The sequence below is a fragment of the Pan troglodytes genome, chromosome 1 (genome assembly GCF_028858775.2).
Source record: "Pan troglodytes isolate AG18354 chromosome 1, NHGRI_mPanTro3-v2.0_pri, whole genome shotgun sequence".
In the NCBI taxonomy this organism is placed as follows: Eukaryota; Metazoa; Chordata; class Mammalia; order Primates; family Hominidae; genus Pan; species Pan troglodytes.
The window spans coordinates 77,536,364-77,558,161 of record NC_072398.2 but is presented as its reverse complement, the minus strand read 5'-3'; the positions used below and the strand labels follow the sequence as shown (position 1 = coordinate 77,558,161).

At 38.8% G+C, this 21,798-nt stretch overlaps 1 protein-coding gene across 23 annotated transcripts in view; it reads left to right on the top strand.

Annotated features, from left to right (window-relative positions):
• The window catches only part of PRRC2C (proline rich coiled-coil 2C), a 108,168-nt gene that overhangs the window by 62,140 nt on the left and 24,230 nt on the right, over positions 1-21,798 (top strand). For 19 of the 23 annotated variants that reach the window (XM_016932438.4, XM_016932395.4, XM_001145685.7 and 16 more), the window contains 6 exons: positions 2,463-2,617; positions 9,655-10,558; positions 13,433-13,518; positions 18,656-18,844; positions 19,015-19,266; positions 20,671-20,763. In XM_016932438.4, the coding sequence (XP_016787927.3) occupies positions 2,463-2,617; positions 9,655-10,558; positions 13,433-13,518; positions 18,656-18,844; positions 19,015-19,266; positions 20,671-20,763 (1,679 nt within the window). The remainder of the gene's footprint in view (positions 1-2,462; positions 2,618-9,654; positions 10,559-13,432; positions 13,519-18,655; positions 18,845-19,014; positions 19,267-20,670; positions 20,764-21,798) is intronic. The other 4 variants (XM_063795373.1, XM_016932384.4, XM_063795413.1 and 1 more) reach the window with 2 other exon arrangements.

Sequence of the window (21,798 nt, the reverse complement as noted above, 5' to 3'; positions counted from 1 at the left end):
AATCAAGTTTCCCTTCTTTTTTTTTTTTTTTTTTTTTTTTGAGACACAGTCTTGCTCTGTCCCCCAGGCTGGAATGCGGTGGTGTAATCTCAGCTCACTGCAACCTCTACCTCCTCGGTTCAAGTGATTCTCCTGCCTCAGCCTCCTTAATAGTTAGGATTACAGGCACATGCCACCATGCCCAGCTAATTTTTTGTATTTTTAGTAGCGACTTTAGTAGAGGGTTTCGCCATGTTGGCCAGGCTGCTCTCAAACTCCTGACTTCAAGTGATCCGCCCACCTTGGCCTCCCAAAGTGCTGGATTAAAGGCATGAGCCACCATGCCTGGCTGAAAACAAGTTTCTATTAGAAAAATGGAATAATGGTAATGTCTTGCCCTGTCACCCAAGCTGGAGTACAGTGGCGTGATCTCGGCTCACTGCAACCTCTGCCTCCCAGGTTCAAGCGATTCTCCTACCTCAACCTTCTGAATAGGTGGGACTACAGGCGCGCACCACTATTCCCAGCTAATTTTTTGTATTTTTAGTAGAGAGAGGGTTTTTTACCATGTTAGCCAGGCTAGTCAGGAACTCCTGACCTCATGTTATCCGCCTTCCTTGGCCTCCCAAAGTGCTGGGATTACAGGTGTGAACCACCATGCCCAGCCAGTTTCTAAGGAGTGAAAGCCAGTATTCATTTTTCATTTCATCTCTCAGAGTATGTTAATGCTAAGTTTTAACTATTTTAGAAGAAATGTTTGTAGATAGTTTCTCTGTGACCACTTCCTTGATCATACCTATGTTGCCATACCTAACAAGTATCACCTTCCCTTGTTGCTGTACCTAACAAGTTATCACCATCCTGAATTGTATACTTATCGTTTCCAAGAAAAATATTTTTATTGTATATGTAATTTCCAATTAAAACATTGTATATTGTTTGAAAATTAAATAATTTCTTTAAATTGCTTCACTCTTTCTTGATACTTATTATTCAGACATTATACCTGTAATAAAAAATTACATCATCTGAGGTAATTCAATTTTTCTTGGAAATATTATTTGATGGATTTATATTTCACATACTGACTGGGATATAGGGTAATTTTAAGATAGCCAAAATAATTGGTTAGTTGGAAAATAAGTTGAAAAATGATCTTGAGTTGTTCATCACTTAGATGATTCTGGTATGTGTTCACCTATGCCATCTTACATTCACACACAGCTTACACATTTATTTTAATTAATTAACTTATTCATTTCTTTATTTATTGAGACAGGGTCTTGCTCTCCCAGGCTGGAGTGCAGTGGCTTGATCTCAGCTCATTGCAGTCTCAACCTCCCCAACTGAAGTGATTCTCCTACCTCAGCCTGCCAAGTAGCTGGGACCACAGGCATGCGCCAGCCAATTTTTGCATTTTTTGTAGAGACAGGGTTTCACTGTGTTGCCCATAACATATATTTATTTTTAACAACTCCACACTGTAGACAAGGGTCTACATAAAACAGAGACATTAAGAGTCATAAGACCAGCTAGGCTGGTCATCTTACCTTAAACAAATCAGTTTATTTCATTTTTTAAAACATTATTTATTTATTTATGTGTTTGTTTTTAAAGTAGAGACAGGGTCTCCCCATGTTGCCCAGGCTGGTGTGAAACTGTTGGCCTCAAATGGTCCTCCCACTTTGGCCTCCCATTATGCTGATACTACAGGCATGTGCCACAGCACTAAGCCAATTTATTTCATTTTTTGCAAAGGAGAAATAATAGTAACAGCCACCTCTTAGAATGGTTAGATGCAAATGAGGTAGAATGCTTTGTAGATCTTTTAAAGCACTATACAGATCTGAGGCTAAGAGGTGGAGGTTAGGTCATAGGATAATTTTGATTTTTTTTCTTTTTTAAGGCATTACTTCTATATTACTTAAGGAAAAGAAAAAAGACCTATATCATTCAAAACAGGTATTTTTAGGATTTTTTGGACAGAGTCGCACTCTGTCACCCAGGCTGGAATGCAGTGGCACGGTCTCAGCTCATTGCAACTTCCACCTCCCAGGTTCAAGTGATTCTTGTGCTTCAGCCTCCTGAGTATCTGGGACTACAGGTGTGTACCACCACACACATCTAATTTTTGTATTTTTAGTAGAGACAGAGTTTTGCCATGTTGGCCAGGCTGGTCTCAAACTTCCGGCCTCAAGCAGTATGCCCATCTCGGCCTCCAAAAGTGCTGGGATTACAGACGTGAGCCACTGCACCTGGCCAGTTTTAGGATTTTTATTTTTAACTTTAAGAGTATGAAATCTTTTCAAATCTTTACAATGAATGGCCATGCGATAGGGCGAGAAATAGGTTATACACTGTAAGTTATAGGAACTAGGCCTTTGGCTAGTTTTTTTTTTTTTTAAGTACTACTGTACTAAACATTTTTATTAATTTTCATTTGAAAAACAGAAAATATCTTAAATCCTTTCCCACACCCACAGGTGTTGTTATAATTGATGATCATCCTGAAGTAACAGTAATTGAAGATCCCCAGTCAAATTTGAATGATGATGGTTTTACTGAAGTGGTATCCAAAAAACAACAAAAACGTTTACAGGATGAAGAACGCCGAAAGAAGGAAGAACAAGTCATACAGGTTTAAATCTTGTTTCAACTTGTTGCTAGTTATCTAGATTTGTTGCCCAAAGTGTATCAGCAAATGTTCAAGGTTTTTATACTTGTCAAGGCTGTTTTCATTATTCAAGTGTTAAAAGTGACATCATCTTCCCAACTTTTAATCATTTTGACCGGAATCAAAGGAAATTTTAAATAAAATATAAGGACTGTAGCTCCTTATATTTTGACTTACAGCAAAGACCATCTTTTTTTTTTTTTTTTTTTTTTAATACTGTAAGTTCTAGAGTACATGTGCACAACATGCAGGTTTGTTACATATGTATACATGTGCTATGTTGGTGTGCTGCACCCATTAACTCATCGTTTACACTACGTATTTCTCCTAATGCTATCCCCCCCCTCCCCCCATCCCACAACAGGCCCAGGTGTGTGATGTTCCCTGCCCTGTGTGCAAGTGTTCTCGTTGTTCAGTTCCTACCTATGAGTGAGAACATGAGGTGTTTGGTTTTCTGTCCTTGCAATAGTTTGCTCAGAATGATGGTTTCCAGCTTCATCCATACCCCTGCAAAGGACATGAACTCATCCTTTTTTATGGCTGCATAGTATTCCATGGTGTATATGTGCCACATTTTCTTAATCCAGTCTATCATTGATGGACATTTGGGTTGGTTCCAAGTCTTTGCTATTGTGAATAGTGCCACAATAAATATACGTGTGCATGTGTCTTTATAGTAGCATGATTTATAATCCTTTGGGTATATACCCAGTAATGGGATCACTGGGGCAAATGGTATGTCTAGTTCTAGATCCTTGAGGAATCACCACACTGTCTTCCACAATGGTTGAACTAGTTTACACTCCCACCAGCAGTGTAAAAGCGTTCCTATTTCTCCACATCCTCTCCAGCACCTGTTGTTTCCTGACTTTTTAATGATTGCCATTCTAACTGGTGTGAGATGGTATCTTATTGTGGTTTTGATTTGCATTTCTCTGACCAGTGATGATGATCATTTTTTCATGTGTCTGCTGGCTGCATATATGTCTTCTTTTGAAAAGTGTCTGTTCATATCCTTTGCCCACTTTTTGATGGGGTTGTTTGATTTTTTCTTGTAAATTTAAGTTCATTGTAGATTCTGGATATTAGCCCTTTGTCAGATGAGTAGATTGCAAAAATTTTCTCCCATTCTGTAGGTTGCCTGTTCACTCTGATGGTAGTTTCTTTTGCTGTGCAGAAGCTCTTTAGTTTAATTAGATCCCTTTTGTCTGTTTTGGCTTTTGTTGCCATTGCTTTTGGTATTTTAGTCACCAAGTCCTTTCCCATGCCTATATCCTGAATGGTATGGCCTAGGTTTTCTTCTAGGGTTTTTATGGTTTTAGGTCTAACATTTAAGTCTTTAATCCATCTTGAATTAATTTTTGTATAAGGTGTAAGGAAGGGATCCAGTTTCAGCTTTCTACATATGGCTAGCCAGTTTTCCCAGCACCATTTATTAAATAGGGAATCCTTTCTCCATTTCTTGTTTTTGTCAGGTTTGCCAAAAATCAGATGGTTGTAGATGGGTGGTGTTATTTCTGAGGCCTCTGTTCTGTTCCATTGGTCTGTATCTCTGTTTTGGTACCAGTACCATGCTGTTTTGGTTACTGTAGACTTGTAGTGTAGTTTGAAGTCAGGTAGCGTGATGCCTCCAGCTTTGTTCTTTTTGTTTAGGATTATCTTGGCAATGCGGGCTCTTTTTTTGGTTCCATATGAACTTTAAAGTAGTTTTTTCCAATTCTGTGAAGAAAGTCATTGGTAGCTTGATGGAGATGGCATTGAATCTGTAAATTACCTTGGGCAGTATGGCCATTTTTACGATACTGATTCTTTCTATCCATGAGCATGGAATGTTCTTCCATTTGTTTGTGTTCTCTTTTATTTTGTTGAGCAGTGGTTTCTAGTTCTTCTTGAAGAGGTCCTTCACATCCCTTGTAAGTTGGATTCCTAGGTATTTTATTCTCTTTGAAGCAATTGTGAATGGGAGTTCACTCATGATTTGGCTCTCTGTTTGTCTGTTATTGGTGTCTAGGAATACTTGTGATTTTTGCACATTGATTTTATATTCTGAGACTTTGCTGAAGTTGTTTATCAGCTTAAGGAGATTTTGGGCTGAGACGATGGGGTTTTCTAAATATACAGTCATGTCATCTGCAAACAGGGACAATTTGACTTCCTCTTTTCCTAATTGAATATCCTTTATTTCTTTCTCTTCCCTGATTGCCCTAGCCAGACCTTCCAACACTATGCTGAATAGGAGTGTTGAGAGAGGGCATCCCTGTCTTGTGCCAGTTTTCAAAGAGAATGCTTCCAGTTTTTGCCCATTCAGTGTGATATTGGCTGTGGGTTTGTCATAAGTAGCTCTTATTATTTTGAGACACGTTCCATTGATACCTAGTTTATTGAGAGTTTTTAGTATGAAGTGCTGTTGAATTTAGTCAAAGGCCTTTTCTGCATCTATTGAGATAATCATGTGGTTTTTGTCTTTGGTTCTGTTTATGTGATGGATAATGTTTATTGATTTGCATATGTTGAATCAGCCTTGCATCCTAGGGATGAAGCCAAGTTGATCTTGGTGGATAAGCTTTTTGATGTGCTGCTGGATTTGGTTGACCAGTATTTTATTGAGGATTTTTGCATCAATGTTCATCAGGGATATTGGTCTAAAATTCTCTATTTTCGTTGTGTCTGCCAGGTTTTGGTATCAGGATGATGCTGGCCTCATAAAATGAGTTAGGGAGGATTCCCTCTTTTTCTGTTGATTGGAACCGTTTCAGAAGGAATGGTACCGGCTCCTCTTTGTACCTCTGGTAGAATTCAGCTCTGAATCTGTCTGGCCCTGGACTTTTTTTGGTTGGTAGGCTGTTAATTATTGCCTCAATTTCAGAACCTGTTACTGGTCTATTCAGGGATTCCACTTCTTCCTGGTTTAGTCTTGGGAGGGTGTGTGTGTCGAGGAATTTATCCATTTCTTCTAGATTTTCCAGTTTATTTGCGTAGAGGTGTTTAAAGTATTCTCCAATGGTAAGTTTGTATTTCCGTGGGATTGGTGGTGATATCCCCTTTATCATTTTTTATTGCGTCTATTTGATTCTTCTCTCTTCTTTATTAGTCTTGCTAGCGGTCTGTCAATTTTATTGATCTTTTCAAAAAACCAGCTCCTAGATTCATAGATTTTTTTTTTTTGAAGGGTTTCTTTGTGTCTCTATCTCCTTCAGTTCTGCTCTGATCTTAGTTATTTCTTGCCTTCTGCTAGCTTTTGAATGTGTTTGCTCTTGCTTCTCTAGTTGTTTTAATTGTGATGTTAGGGTATCAATTTCAGATCTTTCCTGCTTTCTCTTTTGGGCACTTAGTGCTATAAATTTCCCTCTACACACTGTTTTAAGTGTGTCCCAGAGATTCTGGTATGTTGTGTCTTTGTTCTCTTTGGTTTCAAAGAACATCTTTATTTCTACCTTCATTTTGTTATTTATCCAGTAGTCATTTAGGAGCAGGTTGTTCAGTTTCCATGTAGTTGTGTGGTTTTGAGTGAGTTTCTTAATCCTGAGTTCTAATTTGATTGCACTGTGGTCTGAGAGACAGTTTGTTGTGATTTCTGTTCTTTTACATTTGGTGAGGAGTGCTTACTTCCAACTATTTGGTCAGTTTTGGAATAAGTGTGATGTGATAGTGAGAAGAATGTATATTCTGTTAATTTGGGGTGGAGAGTTCTGTAGATGTCTATTAGTTCTGCTTGTTGCAGAGCTGAGTTCAAGTCCTGGATATCCTTGTTAACCTTCTGTCTCGTTGATCTGTCTAATATTGACAATGGGGTGTTAAAGTCTCCCATTAGTATTGTGTGGGAGTCTAAGTCTCTTTGTAGGTCTCTAAGGACTTGCTTAAATGAATATATATGCTCCTGTATTGGGTGCATATATATTTAGGATAGTTAGCTCTTCTTGTTGAATTGATCCCTTTACCATTATGTAATGGTCTTCTTTGTCTCTTTTGATCTTTGTTGGTTTAAAGTCTGTTTTATCAGAGACTAGGATTGCAACCCCTGCTTTTTTTGTTTTCCATTTGCTTAGTAGATCTTCCTCCATCCCTTTGTTTTGAGCCTATCTCTGTCTCTGCACATGAGATGGGTCTCCTGAATACAGCACATTGATGAGTCTTGACTCTTTATCCAATTTGCCAGTCTGTGTCTTTTAATTGGGGCATTTAGCCCATTTACATTTAAGGTTAATATTGTTATGTGTGAATTTGATCCTGTCATTATGATGTTAGCTGGTTGTTTTGCCCGTTAATTGATGCAGTTTCTTCCTAGCATTGATGGTCTTTACAATTTGGCATGTTTTTGCAGTGACTAGTACTGGTTCTTGCTTTCCATGTTTAGTGTCAGGAGCTCTTGTAAGGCAGGCCTGGTGTTGACAAAATCTCTCAGCATTTGCTTGTCTGTAAAGGATTTTATTTCTCCTTCACTTACGAAGCTTAGTTTGGCTGCATATGAAATTCTGGGTTGAAAATTCTTTTCTTTAAGAATGTTGAATATTGGCCCCCACTCTCTTCTGGCTTATAGAGTTTCTGCCGAGAGATCAGCTGTTAGTCTGATGGGCTTCCCTTTGAGGGTAACCCGACCTTTCTCTCTGGCTGAGCTTAATATTTTTTCCTTCATTTCAACCTTGGTGAATCTGACAATTATGTGTCTTGGGGTTACTCTTCTCGAGGAGTATCTTTGTGGTGTTCTCCGTGTTTCCTGAATTTGAATGTTAGCCTGCCTTGCTAGGTTGGGGAAGTTCTCCTGGATAATATCCGGAAGAATGTTTTCCAACTTGGTTCCATTCTCCCCGTCACTTTCAGGTACACCAATCAGATGTAGATTTGGTCTTTTCACATAGTCCCATATTTCTTGGAGGCTTTGTTCGTTTCTTTTTACTCTTTTTTCTCTAAACTTCTCTTCTCGCTTCATTTCATTTATTTGATCTTCAGTCACTGATACACTTTCTTCCACTTGATTGAATCGGCTACTGAAGCTTGAGCATGTGTCACGTAGCTCTCGTGACATGGTTTTCAGCTCCATCAGGTCATTTAAGGTCTTTTTTACACTGTTTATTCTAGTTAGCCATTCGTCTAATCTTTTTTCAAGGTTTTTAGTTTCCTTGTGATGGGTTCGAACGTCCTCCTTTAGCTCAGAGAAGTTTGTTATTACCAACCTTCTGAAGCCTACTTCTATCAACTTGTCAAAGTCATTCTCTGTCTAGCTTTGTTCCGTTGCTGGCGAGGAGCTGCGGTCATTTGGAGGAGAAGAGTTGCTCTGGTTTTTAGAATTTTCAGCTTTTCTGCTCTGGTTTCTCCCCAGCTTTGTGGTTTTATTTACCTTTGGTCTTTGATGATGGTGACCTACAGATGGGGTTTTGGTGTGGATGTCCTTTTTGTTGATGTTGATGCTATTCCTTTCTGTTTGTTAGTTTTCCTTCTAACAGCCAGGTCCCTCAGCTGCAGGTCTGTTGGAATTTGCTGGAGGTCCACTGCCTGGGTATCACCAGCAGAGGCTGCAGAACAGCAAATATTGCTGCCTGATCCTTCCTCTGGAAGCTTCATCTCAGAGGGGCATCTGTCTGTATGAGGTGTCAGTCAGCGCCTACTGGGAGATGTCTCCCAGTTAGGCTACACAGGGCCAGGGACCCACTTGAGGAGGCAGTCTGTCTGTTCTCAGAGCTCAAACACTGTGCTGGGAGAACCACTGCCCTCTTCAGAGCAGTCAGACAGGGACTTTTAAGTTTGCAGAAGTTTCTGCTGCCTTTTGTTCAGCTATGCCCTGCCCCCAGAGCATACAGAGTCTACAGAGACAGGCAGGCCTCATTGAACTGCGGTGGGCTCCCCGCAGTTCAAGCTTCCCGGTTGCTTTGTTTACCTACTCAAGCCTCAGCAATGGTGGACGCCACTCCCCCAGCCAGGCTGCCACCTTGCAGTTTGGTCTCGGACTGCTGCGCTAGCAGTGAGCAAGGCTCTATGGGCGTGGGACCCACCGAGCCAGGCGCGGGATATAATCTCCTGGTGTGCCGTTTGCTAAGACCGTTGGAAAAGTGCAGTATTAGGGCGGGAGTCTCAATTTTCCAGGTACAGTCTGTCATGTCTTCCCTTGGCTAGGAAAGAGAAATCCCCCCACCCCTTGTGCTTCCTGGGTGAGGCAATGCCCTGCCCTGCTTTGGCTCACCCTCCGTGGGCTGCACCCACTGTCCAACCAGTCCCAGTGAGATGAACCAGGTATCTCATTTGGAAATGCAGAAATCACCCGTCTTCTGCGTCAGTCACACTGGGAGCTGCAGACTGGAGCTGTTCCTATTCAGCTGTCTTGGAATGGCAACCACTACTTCCTCAAGACCATCTTTACTTTAACAACATATTGTATGCTAGGGACACCTTATTTGCCCCAAGGCAAAGTTGAGTTGATTTTAAATTATCTTGGAAAGCTAATGAACACAAATATCACGAACCAGTAGATTTTGGATTCCTGGCCTACAGAAGTATCTATTGTAATTTATATTAGTTCATTTAAATACACAGAATGAATCAAGGTAAATTATTCATTTAATTGCCTATAACCTTTGGAACCAAATTTTCAGAGGTCATTTATTTAGAAAGGTAAAATAGTTGTGCATCTACCCTATATCATAACATACCAGCCACACTGCCCAAATTAATGCCTGTGGCAAATATATGAGTTAAGACTGTGAGTAGCATTTTGTTAGCTCATGTAAGTTTTGCTGCCAGTGAATTTACTGCAAAATTTCTTAGTTCTTGAATTTCAGAATTGTGTACCTGTATGTCAAGAATGTACAATACCTATTTGTCTTTTGTCTCAATATCATTTTGGCTTCTCATCATTCAAAATCTTATTAGCAACCCTGACATTTTGTGGTTTGAGTACCTATTTTGAAAAGTAAAGGAGCCAAGTTAGTGGGAGTTGTTAAAAGTTGCATTTATGAACTGTTGCATTCAGCTGCATTATTGACAAAAATGGTCCCCGTTAATTTTTTAAGGTCTGGAACAAGAAGAATGCAAATGAAAAAGGAAGAAGCCAGACTTCTAAGCTTCCTCCAAGATTTGCCAAAAAACAGGCTACAGGGATCCAGCAAGCACAGTCTTCAGCCTCAGTTCCACCTCTAGCTTCGGCTCCACTTCCACCTTCAACCTCAGCTTCAGTTCCAGCCTCAACCTCAGCTCCACTTCCAGCAACCTTAACTCCAGTTCCAGCCTCAACCTCAGCTCCGGTTCCAGCCTCAACTTTAGCTCCAGTTCTGGCCTCAACCTCAGCTCCAGTTCCAGCTTCACCCTTAGCTCCAGTTTCAGCCTCAGCCTCAGTCTCAGCTTCAGTTCCAGCCTCTACTTCAGCTGCAGCTATAACCTCTTCTTCAGCTCCAGCCTCAGCCCCAGCTCCAACCCCCATCCTTGCCTCAGTTTCAACCCCAGCTTCTGTCCCCATTCTTGCCTCAGCCTCAATTCCCATTCTTGCTTCAGCCCTAGCATCAACTTCAGCTCCAACGCCAGCTCCAGCAGCCTCTTCCCCAGCTGCCCCAGTCATCACAGCACCAACTATCCCAGCCTCAGCCCCAACTGCCTCAGTCCCACTTGCCCCTGCCTCAGCTTCAGCCCCAGCCCCAGCCCCTACCCCAGTCTCAGCCCCAAATCCTGCCCTGCCTGCCCCAGCCCAGACTCAGGCACAGACCCACAAACCAGTCCAGAATCCACTACAGACTACATCTCAGTCTTCAAAACAACCACCACCATCAATTAGGCTGCCTTCAGCTCAAACACCTAATGGCACAGATTATGTAGCCTCAGGAAAATCCATCCAGACCCCACAGTCACATGGCACTCTGACAGCTGAATTATGGGATAACAAGGTGGCCCCACCAGCTGTGCTGAATGATATCTCTAAGAAATGTAAGTTGCAAAAGAGAAGTGAGGGGTGGGGAATGGCATGGGAATACTGAGGTTTCTTTTCAATTTTATTTATATACTCTTTAAGTGTTTTCTAGCCATCTCATTTTTTATTGTAGGAAAAAGTAAGAGTAATCCTCTCAACTTTCTTAAAATTTTTGTTTTAAGCATGTTTAACAAGCATATTATATTTTATGGAAATAATTTTGTGTTGATGAGAAAATAATAGGCAATGTTTGGGGGGGGACTTGTACATGCATATCTCATTTGATTACAGTTTGTGGACACTGCATTTTTAAAAATTAAAAGTTCATGGTAACTGTGTCAAGCAAGTCTTCTGGTGTCATTTTTCCCACAGCATGTGGTCATTTCATGTTCTGTGTCACATTTTGGTCATTCTTGCAATATGTCAAATTTTTCATCATTTATCTGTTATGGTGGTCAGTTATCTTTGATATTGTAATTGTTTCAGGGTACCATGAACACCCAAATAAGATAGTGAACTTAATTGATAAATGTTTTGTGTGTTCTGACCACTCCATTGACCAGCTGTTCCCTGATCTCTACCTCTCCTGGACCTCCCTATTCTTTAAGAACACAACAATGTTGAAATTAGGCCGATTAATAACTCTCTGGTGGCTTCTAAGTGTTCAAGTGGATGGAAGAGTCACGTACGTCTCACTTTAAATCAAAAGCTGGGAACGACTAAGCTTATTGAAGAAGGCATGGTAAAAGCCAAGATAGGTAAAAAGTTAAGTGCTACTTCAGTAATCAACACTAATGATAAGAAAGTAAAACAGTCTTATTGCTGATACAAAGTTATAGTGGTCTGGATAGCAGGTCAATCCAGACACAACATTCCCTTAACCCAAAGCCTAATCCAAAGCAAGTGTTCTATCTCTATTCAATTCTGTGATGCCTGAGAGAGGTGAGGCAGCTGCCAAAGAAAAGTTTGAACCTAGCAGAGGTTGGTTCAGGAAGTTTAAGGAAAGCAGCCACCTCTATCACATTAAAGTGCAAGGCAAAGCAGCAAGTTATCCAGAAGATCCAAAACTGAGATAATGGATGAAGGTGGCTACATTAAATAATAAATTTTTAACGTAGATGAAGCAGCCTTCTATTGGAAGGAGATGCCATCTAGGCCTTTCATGGCTAGAGAGAAGTCAATGCCTGACTTAAAAGGACAGGCTAACTCTCTTGTTAGGGGCTAATGTATCTGATGACTTGAAGCTGAAGCCCCTGCTCATTTACCATGTTTGAAATCCTAGAGCCCTTAAAAATTATGCTAAATCTATTCTGCCTGTACTCTAGAAATGGAACAACAAAGCCTAGATGACATCACATCTGTTTACAAAATGGCATACCAAGTTTTTTTTTTTTTTTTTTTTTGAGACAGAGTTTCACTCTTGTCACCTAGGCTGGAGTGCAGTGGCTCAATCTCAGCTCACTGCAACCTCCGCCTCCCGGATTCAAGCAATTCCCCTGCCTCAGCCTCCTGAGTATCTGGGACTACAGGCACACGTCACCATGCCTGGCTAATTTTGTATTTTTCATAGAGACAGGGTTTTGCCATGTTGGCCAGGCTGGTCTCGAACCCCTGACTTCAGGTGATCCACCCACCTCGGCCTCCCAAAGTGCTGGGATTACAGGTGTGAGCCACCATGCCCGGCCCATACCTATTATTTTTAAGCCCACTGTTGAGACCTACTGCTCAGGGGGAAAAATGCTCAAAAGCTTTCCTTCAAAATATAAGCTTGTTGACAGGGCACCTAGTCACCCTAGAGTTGTGATGAAGATATACAGGAAGATTTATGTTGTTTTCATGCCTTCCAACATGGCATCCATTCTGCAGCCCATGGATCAAGGAGTATTTTGACTTTCAAGACTTGTTATTTAAGAAATACATTTTCTAAGGCTGCAGCCTCCATACACAGTGATTCTTCTGATGGATCTGGGCAAAGAAATTTGAAAACCATGTGGAAAGGATTTACCATTCTAGACTCCTTTAAGAACATTAGTGATTCATGGGAGGATGTCAGAATATCAACATTAACAGGGGTTTGGAAGAAGTTGATTATAACCCTCATGGATGACTTGGAGGAATTCAAGACATCAGTGGAGGAAATAACTCTGACGCAAAGAAAGTTGTTTTTTGTGATGGAATCTCCTGGTGAAGATGCTGTGGACATTGTTGAAATGACAGCAAAGGATCTAGAATATTACATAAACTTAGTTGATTAAACAATGGGATTTGAGACTATTGACTCCAGTTTTGAAAGAAGTTCTACCATATGGGTAAACAGTATCACATGCTACAGAGAATTCATGAAAGGAATAGTCAGTTGATGTTACAAACTTCATTGTTGTCTTATTTTAAGTAACTGCCACAGCCATGCTAGCTTTCAGCAAACACCATCCTAGTCAGTTAGCAGCCATCAACATCTCCACTGGCAAGATTCCACCAGCAAAAAAAGTATGATTCAAAGGCTAAGATGATGATTAGCTTCCTTTTTAGCGGTAGTTTTTTTAAAATTAAAAAGTATGCATCTTTTTTAAGACATGATGCTATTACCTATTAGACTGTAGTATAATGTAAACATAACTTTTGATATGCACTTGGAAACCAGAAAATTAGTGTGATTTGCTTTATTGCAATACTTGCTTTATTGCAGTGGTCTGGAACTGAACCCACAATGTTTCTGGGGTATGCCTGTATGTTGATACATAATAATCTTTGTAAGTCTGATTTGAAAAGTGATTGTTTTATTCCCTGGCTAGTAATAGCTACACAGTAGGAGATTAAGGAAAGGGTTAAATGGGTTAGAGATTATTAGACTCTAAATCTTAATCATGTTTTTTATGGCTTCTTCTTTCCAGTAGGTCCCATTAGTCCACCACAGCCACCTTCAGTCAGTGCATGGAATAAGCCCTTAACATCGTTTGGATCAGCTACTTCATCAGAGGTAAGAATAGGCTTTTAACAGCATAGGTGTGCTGGATTTTCCCTAATATTTCAGTGTGGACGGGTGTGGTGGCTTACACCTGTAATCCTAGCGTGGTGGGAGGGTTGCTTGAGTCCGGGAGTTTGAGACCAGCCTGGGCAACATAGTGAGACCCGCCTGGGCGATGTAGGAAGACCCTGTCTCTACATACAGAATAAAAAATAGCCAGTTGTGGTGGCATGTGCTTGTAGTCTCAGCTACTCTGGAGCTGAGGTTGGACTGTCACTTGAGCCTGGGAGGTCAAGGCTACAGTAAAGTCATAACTGTGCCACTGTACTCCAGCCTAGGTGATAGAGCAAAACCCCACCTGGAAAGCAAAACAATGCTTATAGCATGCCTCAGAATTAACTTGGAGGGCAATTAAAACAGATTGCTGAGCCCCATGTACATAGTTCATGACTTATTAGGTCTGGGTTGAGGTTTGAATAAATGCTAACAATTTCCCAAGTGATACTCTTGCTGCTACATCTTTACATTTATAAGGTGTGTCTCACTTTTAGACATTAAACACTTATTTTCAATTTAGTCTCAAGAAAGATCTTAACAAAACAGAAAATAAAAGTGCAATTATTGTTTTCTGGACGTTTCTCCCATGTTTCTATCTTGAGGACTTAAGTAGTATAAGTATTTAGAAACTGTTTATAGCAGATTGTTATTCTAACAATTTCTCAAATGTGATATTGGTAAATGACTGTTGGGGGTCAGTGATTCTTCATTCATTCATTGAATGAACATTTACTAAGCACTCACAGTATTCTATGTAGTGTTCTAACCTGCGGGCTTACAAAACTGGGACTAAAAACAGTCAAAAAGCCCTACTGTCATGGGACTTCCATTGTCCTGTGAGGAGAAACCACTAATAAAAAAACATCGTGATCAGCACTGTGGAGAAAAACGAAGCAGGAAAGGTACATAAGGAATTTTCCAAGGTTCACGAAGACAGTTTAATATAGGGTGACCACGAAAGCCTACTTAGATAATGCTTGAGTTAAAGACTTGAAGGATATAAGAGAGTATGCTATTCAAATGTCTGAGGAAAAGAGATTCCAGGTTCAGATAATAGCAAATATGAATGCCATGAGACAGGAGCACACTTGGTTTGTTTGAGGAAGTTCAGGGAAGTCCATGTGGCTGGAATGAAGTAAGAGATGGAAAGAGAATAGATGAAGTTGGAAGTCACACCTGAGTAGCAGGTGGATCCTGTAAGGCCTATGGAAGAGGTGGGAAGACACTGAAGGGTTTTGAGCAAGGAGCAACAGGATCTGACTTTTCAAATTATTCTGGGTTGTCTGTGAAAAATAAATTCATAGGTGGCAAGAGTAGAAGTTACGATATTACAATAATTGCATGATGATAGCTTAAAACCTGGGAAGTGGCATGAAAGGTCATGAGAAATAGTTGGTTTCTGAGTATTTTGAAGATTGAGCTGACAAGATTTACTAAAGTGTTAAATGGAGTATGAGAAGGGACAGAGGAGTCAAAGTTAGCTCCAAAGTTTTTGGGTTGAACAGTAGGAAATACTAGAATTTTCAGTAACTGAGATTGGACAGTTTTTGACATGTTAGATTTAAGATGCTTATTATGCCTCTGAGTGGAAATGTAGTTGGATATGAGTCTGTAGTTCAGAAGAGTTCATCTAGTTTGAAGATAATGAATTTGAAGTCATTAGCATATAGATGATGTTTAAAGTGATGGAATGGTATAAGGTTACCAAGGGAGAATGAGAGTAGTTAGGAAAGAGAATCAAAAATTAAGTCTTGGGGCTTTCTGACTCCAGGAAATGTAGGAATTAGAGAAGCTAAGTGATTAGAGAAGTATCCTAAAAGTCAAGTGAAAGATAAGTTCAAAGAAGGGATAGATTAAGTGTGTCAGATGGCTGTAGGTCAGGTAATATAGGTGTTCAATTGATAGAGTTACATGATGGTCCCTGATGACTTTGATAAGAACATTATTGGTGGAGTAGTAGGGATGAAAGCCTGGATGAAAGAGTGAGTTTAAGAGAAAATGAAAGGAAAGATGAGTACCATTTTCTCTCCATATCTGTAGAGATTGGTTCTCAACACCATAGAAACCAAAACCCAGGGATGCTCAAGTCTCATATAAAATGAAGCAGTATTTGCATGTAACCTATGCATAACCTTCCTGTGTACTTTAAATCATCTCTAGATTAATTATATACCTAATACAATGTAAATGCTATGTAAATTGTTGTTATACCATATTATTTAGGGAATAATGACAAGAAAGAACAGTCTGTTCTTGTATAGCACTGACAACCATTTATAATTTTTTTCTGAATATTTTCCATCCATACTGGGTTGAATCTACAGATGTGGAACCTGCAAATAAGGAGAGCCAACTGTATAAAGAACTTGAACGTCATTTTGCTATAAAGGAGTACAGAAAAAAATGGGGCAGTAAAGAAGATATAGTTGAGATTTTAATTTTTTATTTTAATTTTTGTATAGCCTATAGGTGCTAAAAGATTTTTTTTTCTTTAAAGAAGTCTTCCTGCTACTTCTGTCTCCACTCCAGTTTTCTGACTTAGTAGGTCTAGAGTAGGCTTCATCATCTGTTTTGATGTTACAGATTCTTCAGAGAACTCTAAAACTCAAGAGTCACTGCATTCAATATTTAAGGAGTCTCAGTTTAATAATTTTTCCTTTGCCTGTTGGTATTAGCATCATGATTAGTCATAGAGAGCATTTCAGGATTTTTCATGCTGGTATGAAGGAAAGAGTGGAAGTTTGTTTCCCAACCGCAAGATTTTTCTTGCAGGCATTCTACAAGTTTACAGTGATAAATGGGTGTTTACGCTTACCTTCAGTCAGTGGTGGAGGAAGATATTTTATTGGTGTCTCATTTTTCTCTCATACCTTTTTCTTCATTGTCTTCGTGTTCTTTATGTTTTCTGGATGGAAGATGATTTTTTGTGAATGTCATACATTATTTTGGAGTTTTTCCTCATGAAGAAATTTTGTATTAGCAAAGTTGACATTTCATAGGATGGAAAGATTCCCTAATGGACTTTTTCTTAGATTATTCTAGTGAAATAGAACTCTTAATGATTATTTTACTTAAAGTTATCAACGTTAGTTACACCAACTAGCCTTACAAAGACTTGATATTATAATACTGTCTAAGCTTTTATCATTCTTTGTGTTATGTATATTTCATAAACACTTTCATTTCAAAGGATATAACATTCTCTAACAGTCATTAACTTGACAGTTATTTTTCTACTCATTTAAATATGTACAAGTTCTTAACATTTTTGTATATACAGTTAATAGCCTTCACAGTCTACTTACTGCATTATTTTCTTTTCTAATACTACTGTACACTTACATTTAACTGACTGTAGAATTTCAACATTGACTAAAGCAAAGAAATTTTTATTCTAATGTACATCAGTATTTTCCAATACATTCATGCTTTGCTTAACAACAGAGATACGTCCTGAGAAATGGGTCATTGTGTGAACATCATAGAGTCTACTTACACAAACCTAGATGGTATAGCCTATGGCTTCTAGGCTACAAACCTATACAGCTTATTACTACACTGAATACCGTAGGCAGTTGTAACACAATGATAAGTATTTGTGTTTCTAAGCATAGAAAAGGTACAGTAAAAATACGATATTATAATTTTATGGAACCACCCTTGTATATGTGGTCCGTCATTGGCTAAACATCACCATTATATGGCACATGAGTGTATTTGAAGGTGACTATTTAGATATTAAAAGTAAATCTGAATTGCATGCGTTGTTCATACTCTTGACATTATATCCGGGTAGATATAACATTAACCTTATGTAGTAATTGACCATGCTAGGTTTAGGAATGCCAAAAATGACATGGAGTCGTGATTCAATTATTAAAACAAGCTTTAGTTGAATTTTGACCCTAGTTTTGATTTTTATGTTTGTCTTTTCATGAAAAGATTAGTTGTTGTAACAAAGCCCTAGGTCACCTAATCTGCTTGTCTGTTTCTACAACTGTTCCCCATACCTGCTATGCTTCAGCCTCACTGACCTTTTTTGGTTCTTGACCTTTACCCTAGGTATGTGGTCTCCCTAAACTCTTTCCACTGATCTTGTCTTCTAGATTCAATGTCAGCGTGTCCTCCTCAGGGGCTTTCTCTGTCTACCAGTCTAGTAGCTGGTCTCTTAACCCTATTTTGCCTTTGCAGATTCCTTATCTGACTTTTCAGTTCTTTATTTGCTTCACCTGCTAGAATGCAAATTGTGCAATTAGACTGATTAGCACATCTGATTAGCACAAAGAAGATGCTCAACAAATTAGCTGGGTTGGTTGGTTTGTTTTTGAGACAGGTCTCGCTTTGTCACCCAGGCTGGAGTGCAGTGGTGCAACCTAGGCTCACTGCAACGTCCACCTCCCGGGTTCAAGCGATTCTCCTGCATCAGCCTCCTGAGTAGCTGCGATTACAGGCACATGCCACCAAGCCCTGCTAGTTTTTGTATTTTTAGTAGAGACAGAGTTTCACCATGTTGGTCAGGCTGGTCTCAAACTCCTGACCTCATGATCCGCCCACCTAGGCCTCCCAGAGTGCTGGGATTACAGGCATGAGCCACCATACCTGGCCCAAATTAACTGTTTAATTGGTGGATTGATTGCTTAGATGTTTGCTCTGTGTTACCAATCACAAAGTTTTTATTATATTTCTTAAATTTCATTTTCAAAGCAGACTTCTGAGAAGCAGGTGACACTTATTACTGTCTTTTATTTCCAGTGTATTCATCTGTTTGTTGGTAGTGGTGTCTTTGTGTGTTGCTTTTACGTTTGTTTTAAATGAGGAAACAACTTGAAGCTGTGCTTTGCCCATGATCACACTCATGAGAGCCAGGACTTTAAAAACTTAAGTCTTGTGCTAGTTTCATTTTATCAGTTGTTTTCTAGTACAGACAAACAACAGTTAAGAGAAAATTATCCTAAAATATAATTAATGTCGGTCTCAGTTAATATGTAGATTGTCTTAAACCTTCTATTGTACTTAAACTGTATAGTGCTTCATAAATCAGTCACATCTGAACTATACTTTGCAAGCAAGTTTTAAAATATTCTTTTACTAGGGAGCGAAGAATGGTCAAGAAAGTGGACTCGAAATTGGAACTGACACAATTCAGTTTGGTGCTCCAGCCTCAAATGGAAATGAAAATGAAGTTGTTCCTGTGCTTTCGGAAAAATCTGCTGACAAAATACCTGAACCTAAAGAACAGCGGCAGAAGCAGCCACGAGCAGGACCTATCAAAGCCCAGAAGGTAAATATACTTTATAATCCAGATAAAATTTTATGAAGGCCACTGACATGAAGAGCAAATAATACTTTTAAAAGTGAACTTAATTTTAATGAATATCTTTGATCATGGTGCAATGATGAAAGATACTCATCTATCATAAACATAGTTTTATCGTAAACATTTGACTTTAGCTTCCAGATTTGAGTCCAGTAGAAAACAAAGAACACAAACCTGGTCCCATTGGAAAGGAACGTTCATTAAAAAATAGAAAAGTAAAAGATGCCCAACAGGTGGAGCCAGAAGGACAAGAGAAACCAAGCCCAGCTACAGTCAGAAGCACAGATCCTGTCACGACAAAGGAGACTAAAGCAGTCTCAGAAATGTCTACTGAAATAGGAACAATGATCTCGGTATCATCTGCAGAATATGGTACTAATGCAAAGGTAAGCCACATGTAGGGATTACCAGTTCAACAGATGCAAGCCATGTCTAAAATGAACGAGAAGAACAGCAACAGTCTGCTTTTTTTTTTCCTGCTGAGGCATATAACTCTATAGATTATTTCCACAAAGAAGATTTTGTTTCATGATTTGCATATGTAATCTAAAGAAGTTCTTTATAGCAAATTATATTTCTTTTTGAGGAAATTTACTCTGAATTCTGGACTATTTGAGTAGCTTAAAGTGAAAAACATCTATACAAAATCTGAATACTTTGAAAGATGGCTCTATATCACTTTTAATATAAATAGAATTACAGTAGAGCTTTATCTTGCCCACTGATGACATTCTAAAGTCAGGAAATAAGGCAGACTTTTAGTAACTCCAGTATAGCCAGTTTTTTTCCATAGTTGGAACAGATTACTGTTTCTTTGGTTGAACACTAGAGGCTGTTGACTCACATTTAGGGGCCACATTGAATGAAACATGTATCTAAAAATGCTTATTAAGACAAGATATGTTGATTGACCATGGGAACAGACACTCGTGGGAATAGCAAACATATCTGCGATTTTATATTGACTCTGGGACATAAACTCTGAGAAAAAAGTTACATGCAATTTTTTATATTATCTGAATATTAGTCTCTTTTTAATTGCCATACAGCTGAATTCATATAAGTAATAGCTTATGTGGTCCTACTCTGCCATATTTCAAAATGAGATTTGTGACAGGAAACAAGGAGTGTACCCTAAAACCTGAGTAATTGCAACAACTAAGATCTTGGTAATTGATAGTAAGCTAAGAATGAATGTGGGAAACACATAAAAGGTTCTTTTAATAACCTACAGAAATAAATATTTGGTACTGTTGACAGTCTCCTAGTACTAAATGTACAAGAATGCAGTAGTAGTTGAAATGCTATCATTTTGATCGTGAGTCCATGTTGTATTATTCCATTGTTAGTTGATTGAGTGAGTTGAGTCTTAAAGTCTGCTCTCTTCCCCTGCTTTCTTCCAGAACAACTTTACAACTATTAGGCTATCATTAGAAAGTGAGCAATTTGGCCAGGCGTGGTGGCTCATGCCAGTAATCTCAGCACTTTGGTGGGCTGAGGCAGGCAGATCACTTAAGGCCAGGAGTTCGAGACCAGCCTGGCCAACATGGTGAAACCCCATCCCTACTAAAAATACAAAAATTAATGTCATGGTGGTGCACACCTGTAATCCCAGCTACTTCAGTGACTCAGGCACAAGAATCACTTGAGCCTGGAAGGCAGAGGTTGCAGTGAGCTGAGATCATGCCACTGCACTCCAGCCTGCATGATAGCGAGACTCAAAAAAAAGAAGAAGAAGTGAGCAATTAATTCAGTTTAAAATGTATTTTTTTTCTATTACTACTTCACAGGAGTCTGTAACAGACTATACTACACCCTCTTCTTCTCTGCCTAACACTGTGGCTACTAATAATACAAAGATGGAGGATACTTTGGTTAATAATGTAAGTAATCAGTTTGAGATGTGGCAAGTTTGGATTGGAACCTGGCTATTATTATCAAGCACATTATTTCATGTTTTATTTACTGTAGTGATCAATATTTAACTCAGGGAAAGAGTTGATAGTAAATTTGTGTTTAGGAGTACTGTAATATAATTAGCAAAAATAGTCAAAGCTGAGTTTTTTATTTTTCCTCTGAAAGCCATCTGCTTTCCATTTAAGATGAAGGTTTGTGGTGCGTAGGCTTGGTTTCATGTAAATACTAATCTTATTAACCTGGTATTGGTAAGAAGTTTTTTTAGCTCTCACATTTACAAATTTAACATGAACGGTTGGTGATTTTGTTCTTACATAAAACCTTTTTATAATTCAGTGAAACCCAACTTATTTAAGATAACTAAAATTAGAATTAAAAGACAACTATAGAATTCCCAAAGAATCAAGTATGTCTTTAAAAAAGAAAAAATACCAGCGTGTTAACAACATTCTTGTTGTGTAGATTGAGCTATATTGTATTGTATACATAAGTACGCCAAACACTCTGATATGCTCTAATATAAGGTGATGTTAAGTCATGTTGTAACTTAGGACCTAGTTTTCCAGAGCAACCATGTTACTAATATAATTCAAGGTTGTGTTAAAAGTCTGTACAGTTCATCATTTTGCTTAGCTCACTGTCTGATAGATGAAAAATTGTTAGCCCAGAAACATTAGGTAGCTTGCCATAGTTATACAGTGTCATTTATTTAGAAGAACATTTTAAAAGTTACTTGCACGGTCCTTATTTTGGAGAGAGGTATGATGGAAATTTGGTTAGTGCTCTCTGTTTTAAATATAGCCTTCTGTAATAAGTAAAGGCTATCAGACTAAAATGTTGATCATCCTTTTTTTAAAAAAATCCTTTACAGATAAATATTTAAAGGTCTGTCACAAAGAGCTTTAACTATCATTTTGACTTATAAAAATCTTTATTATCTTCTTACTTTTTTTCTATGCTTTCTATTCTTCCCTCTAGCATCAAGTATATGGAATTTTAGA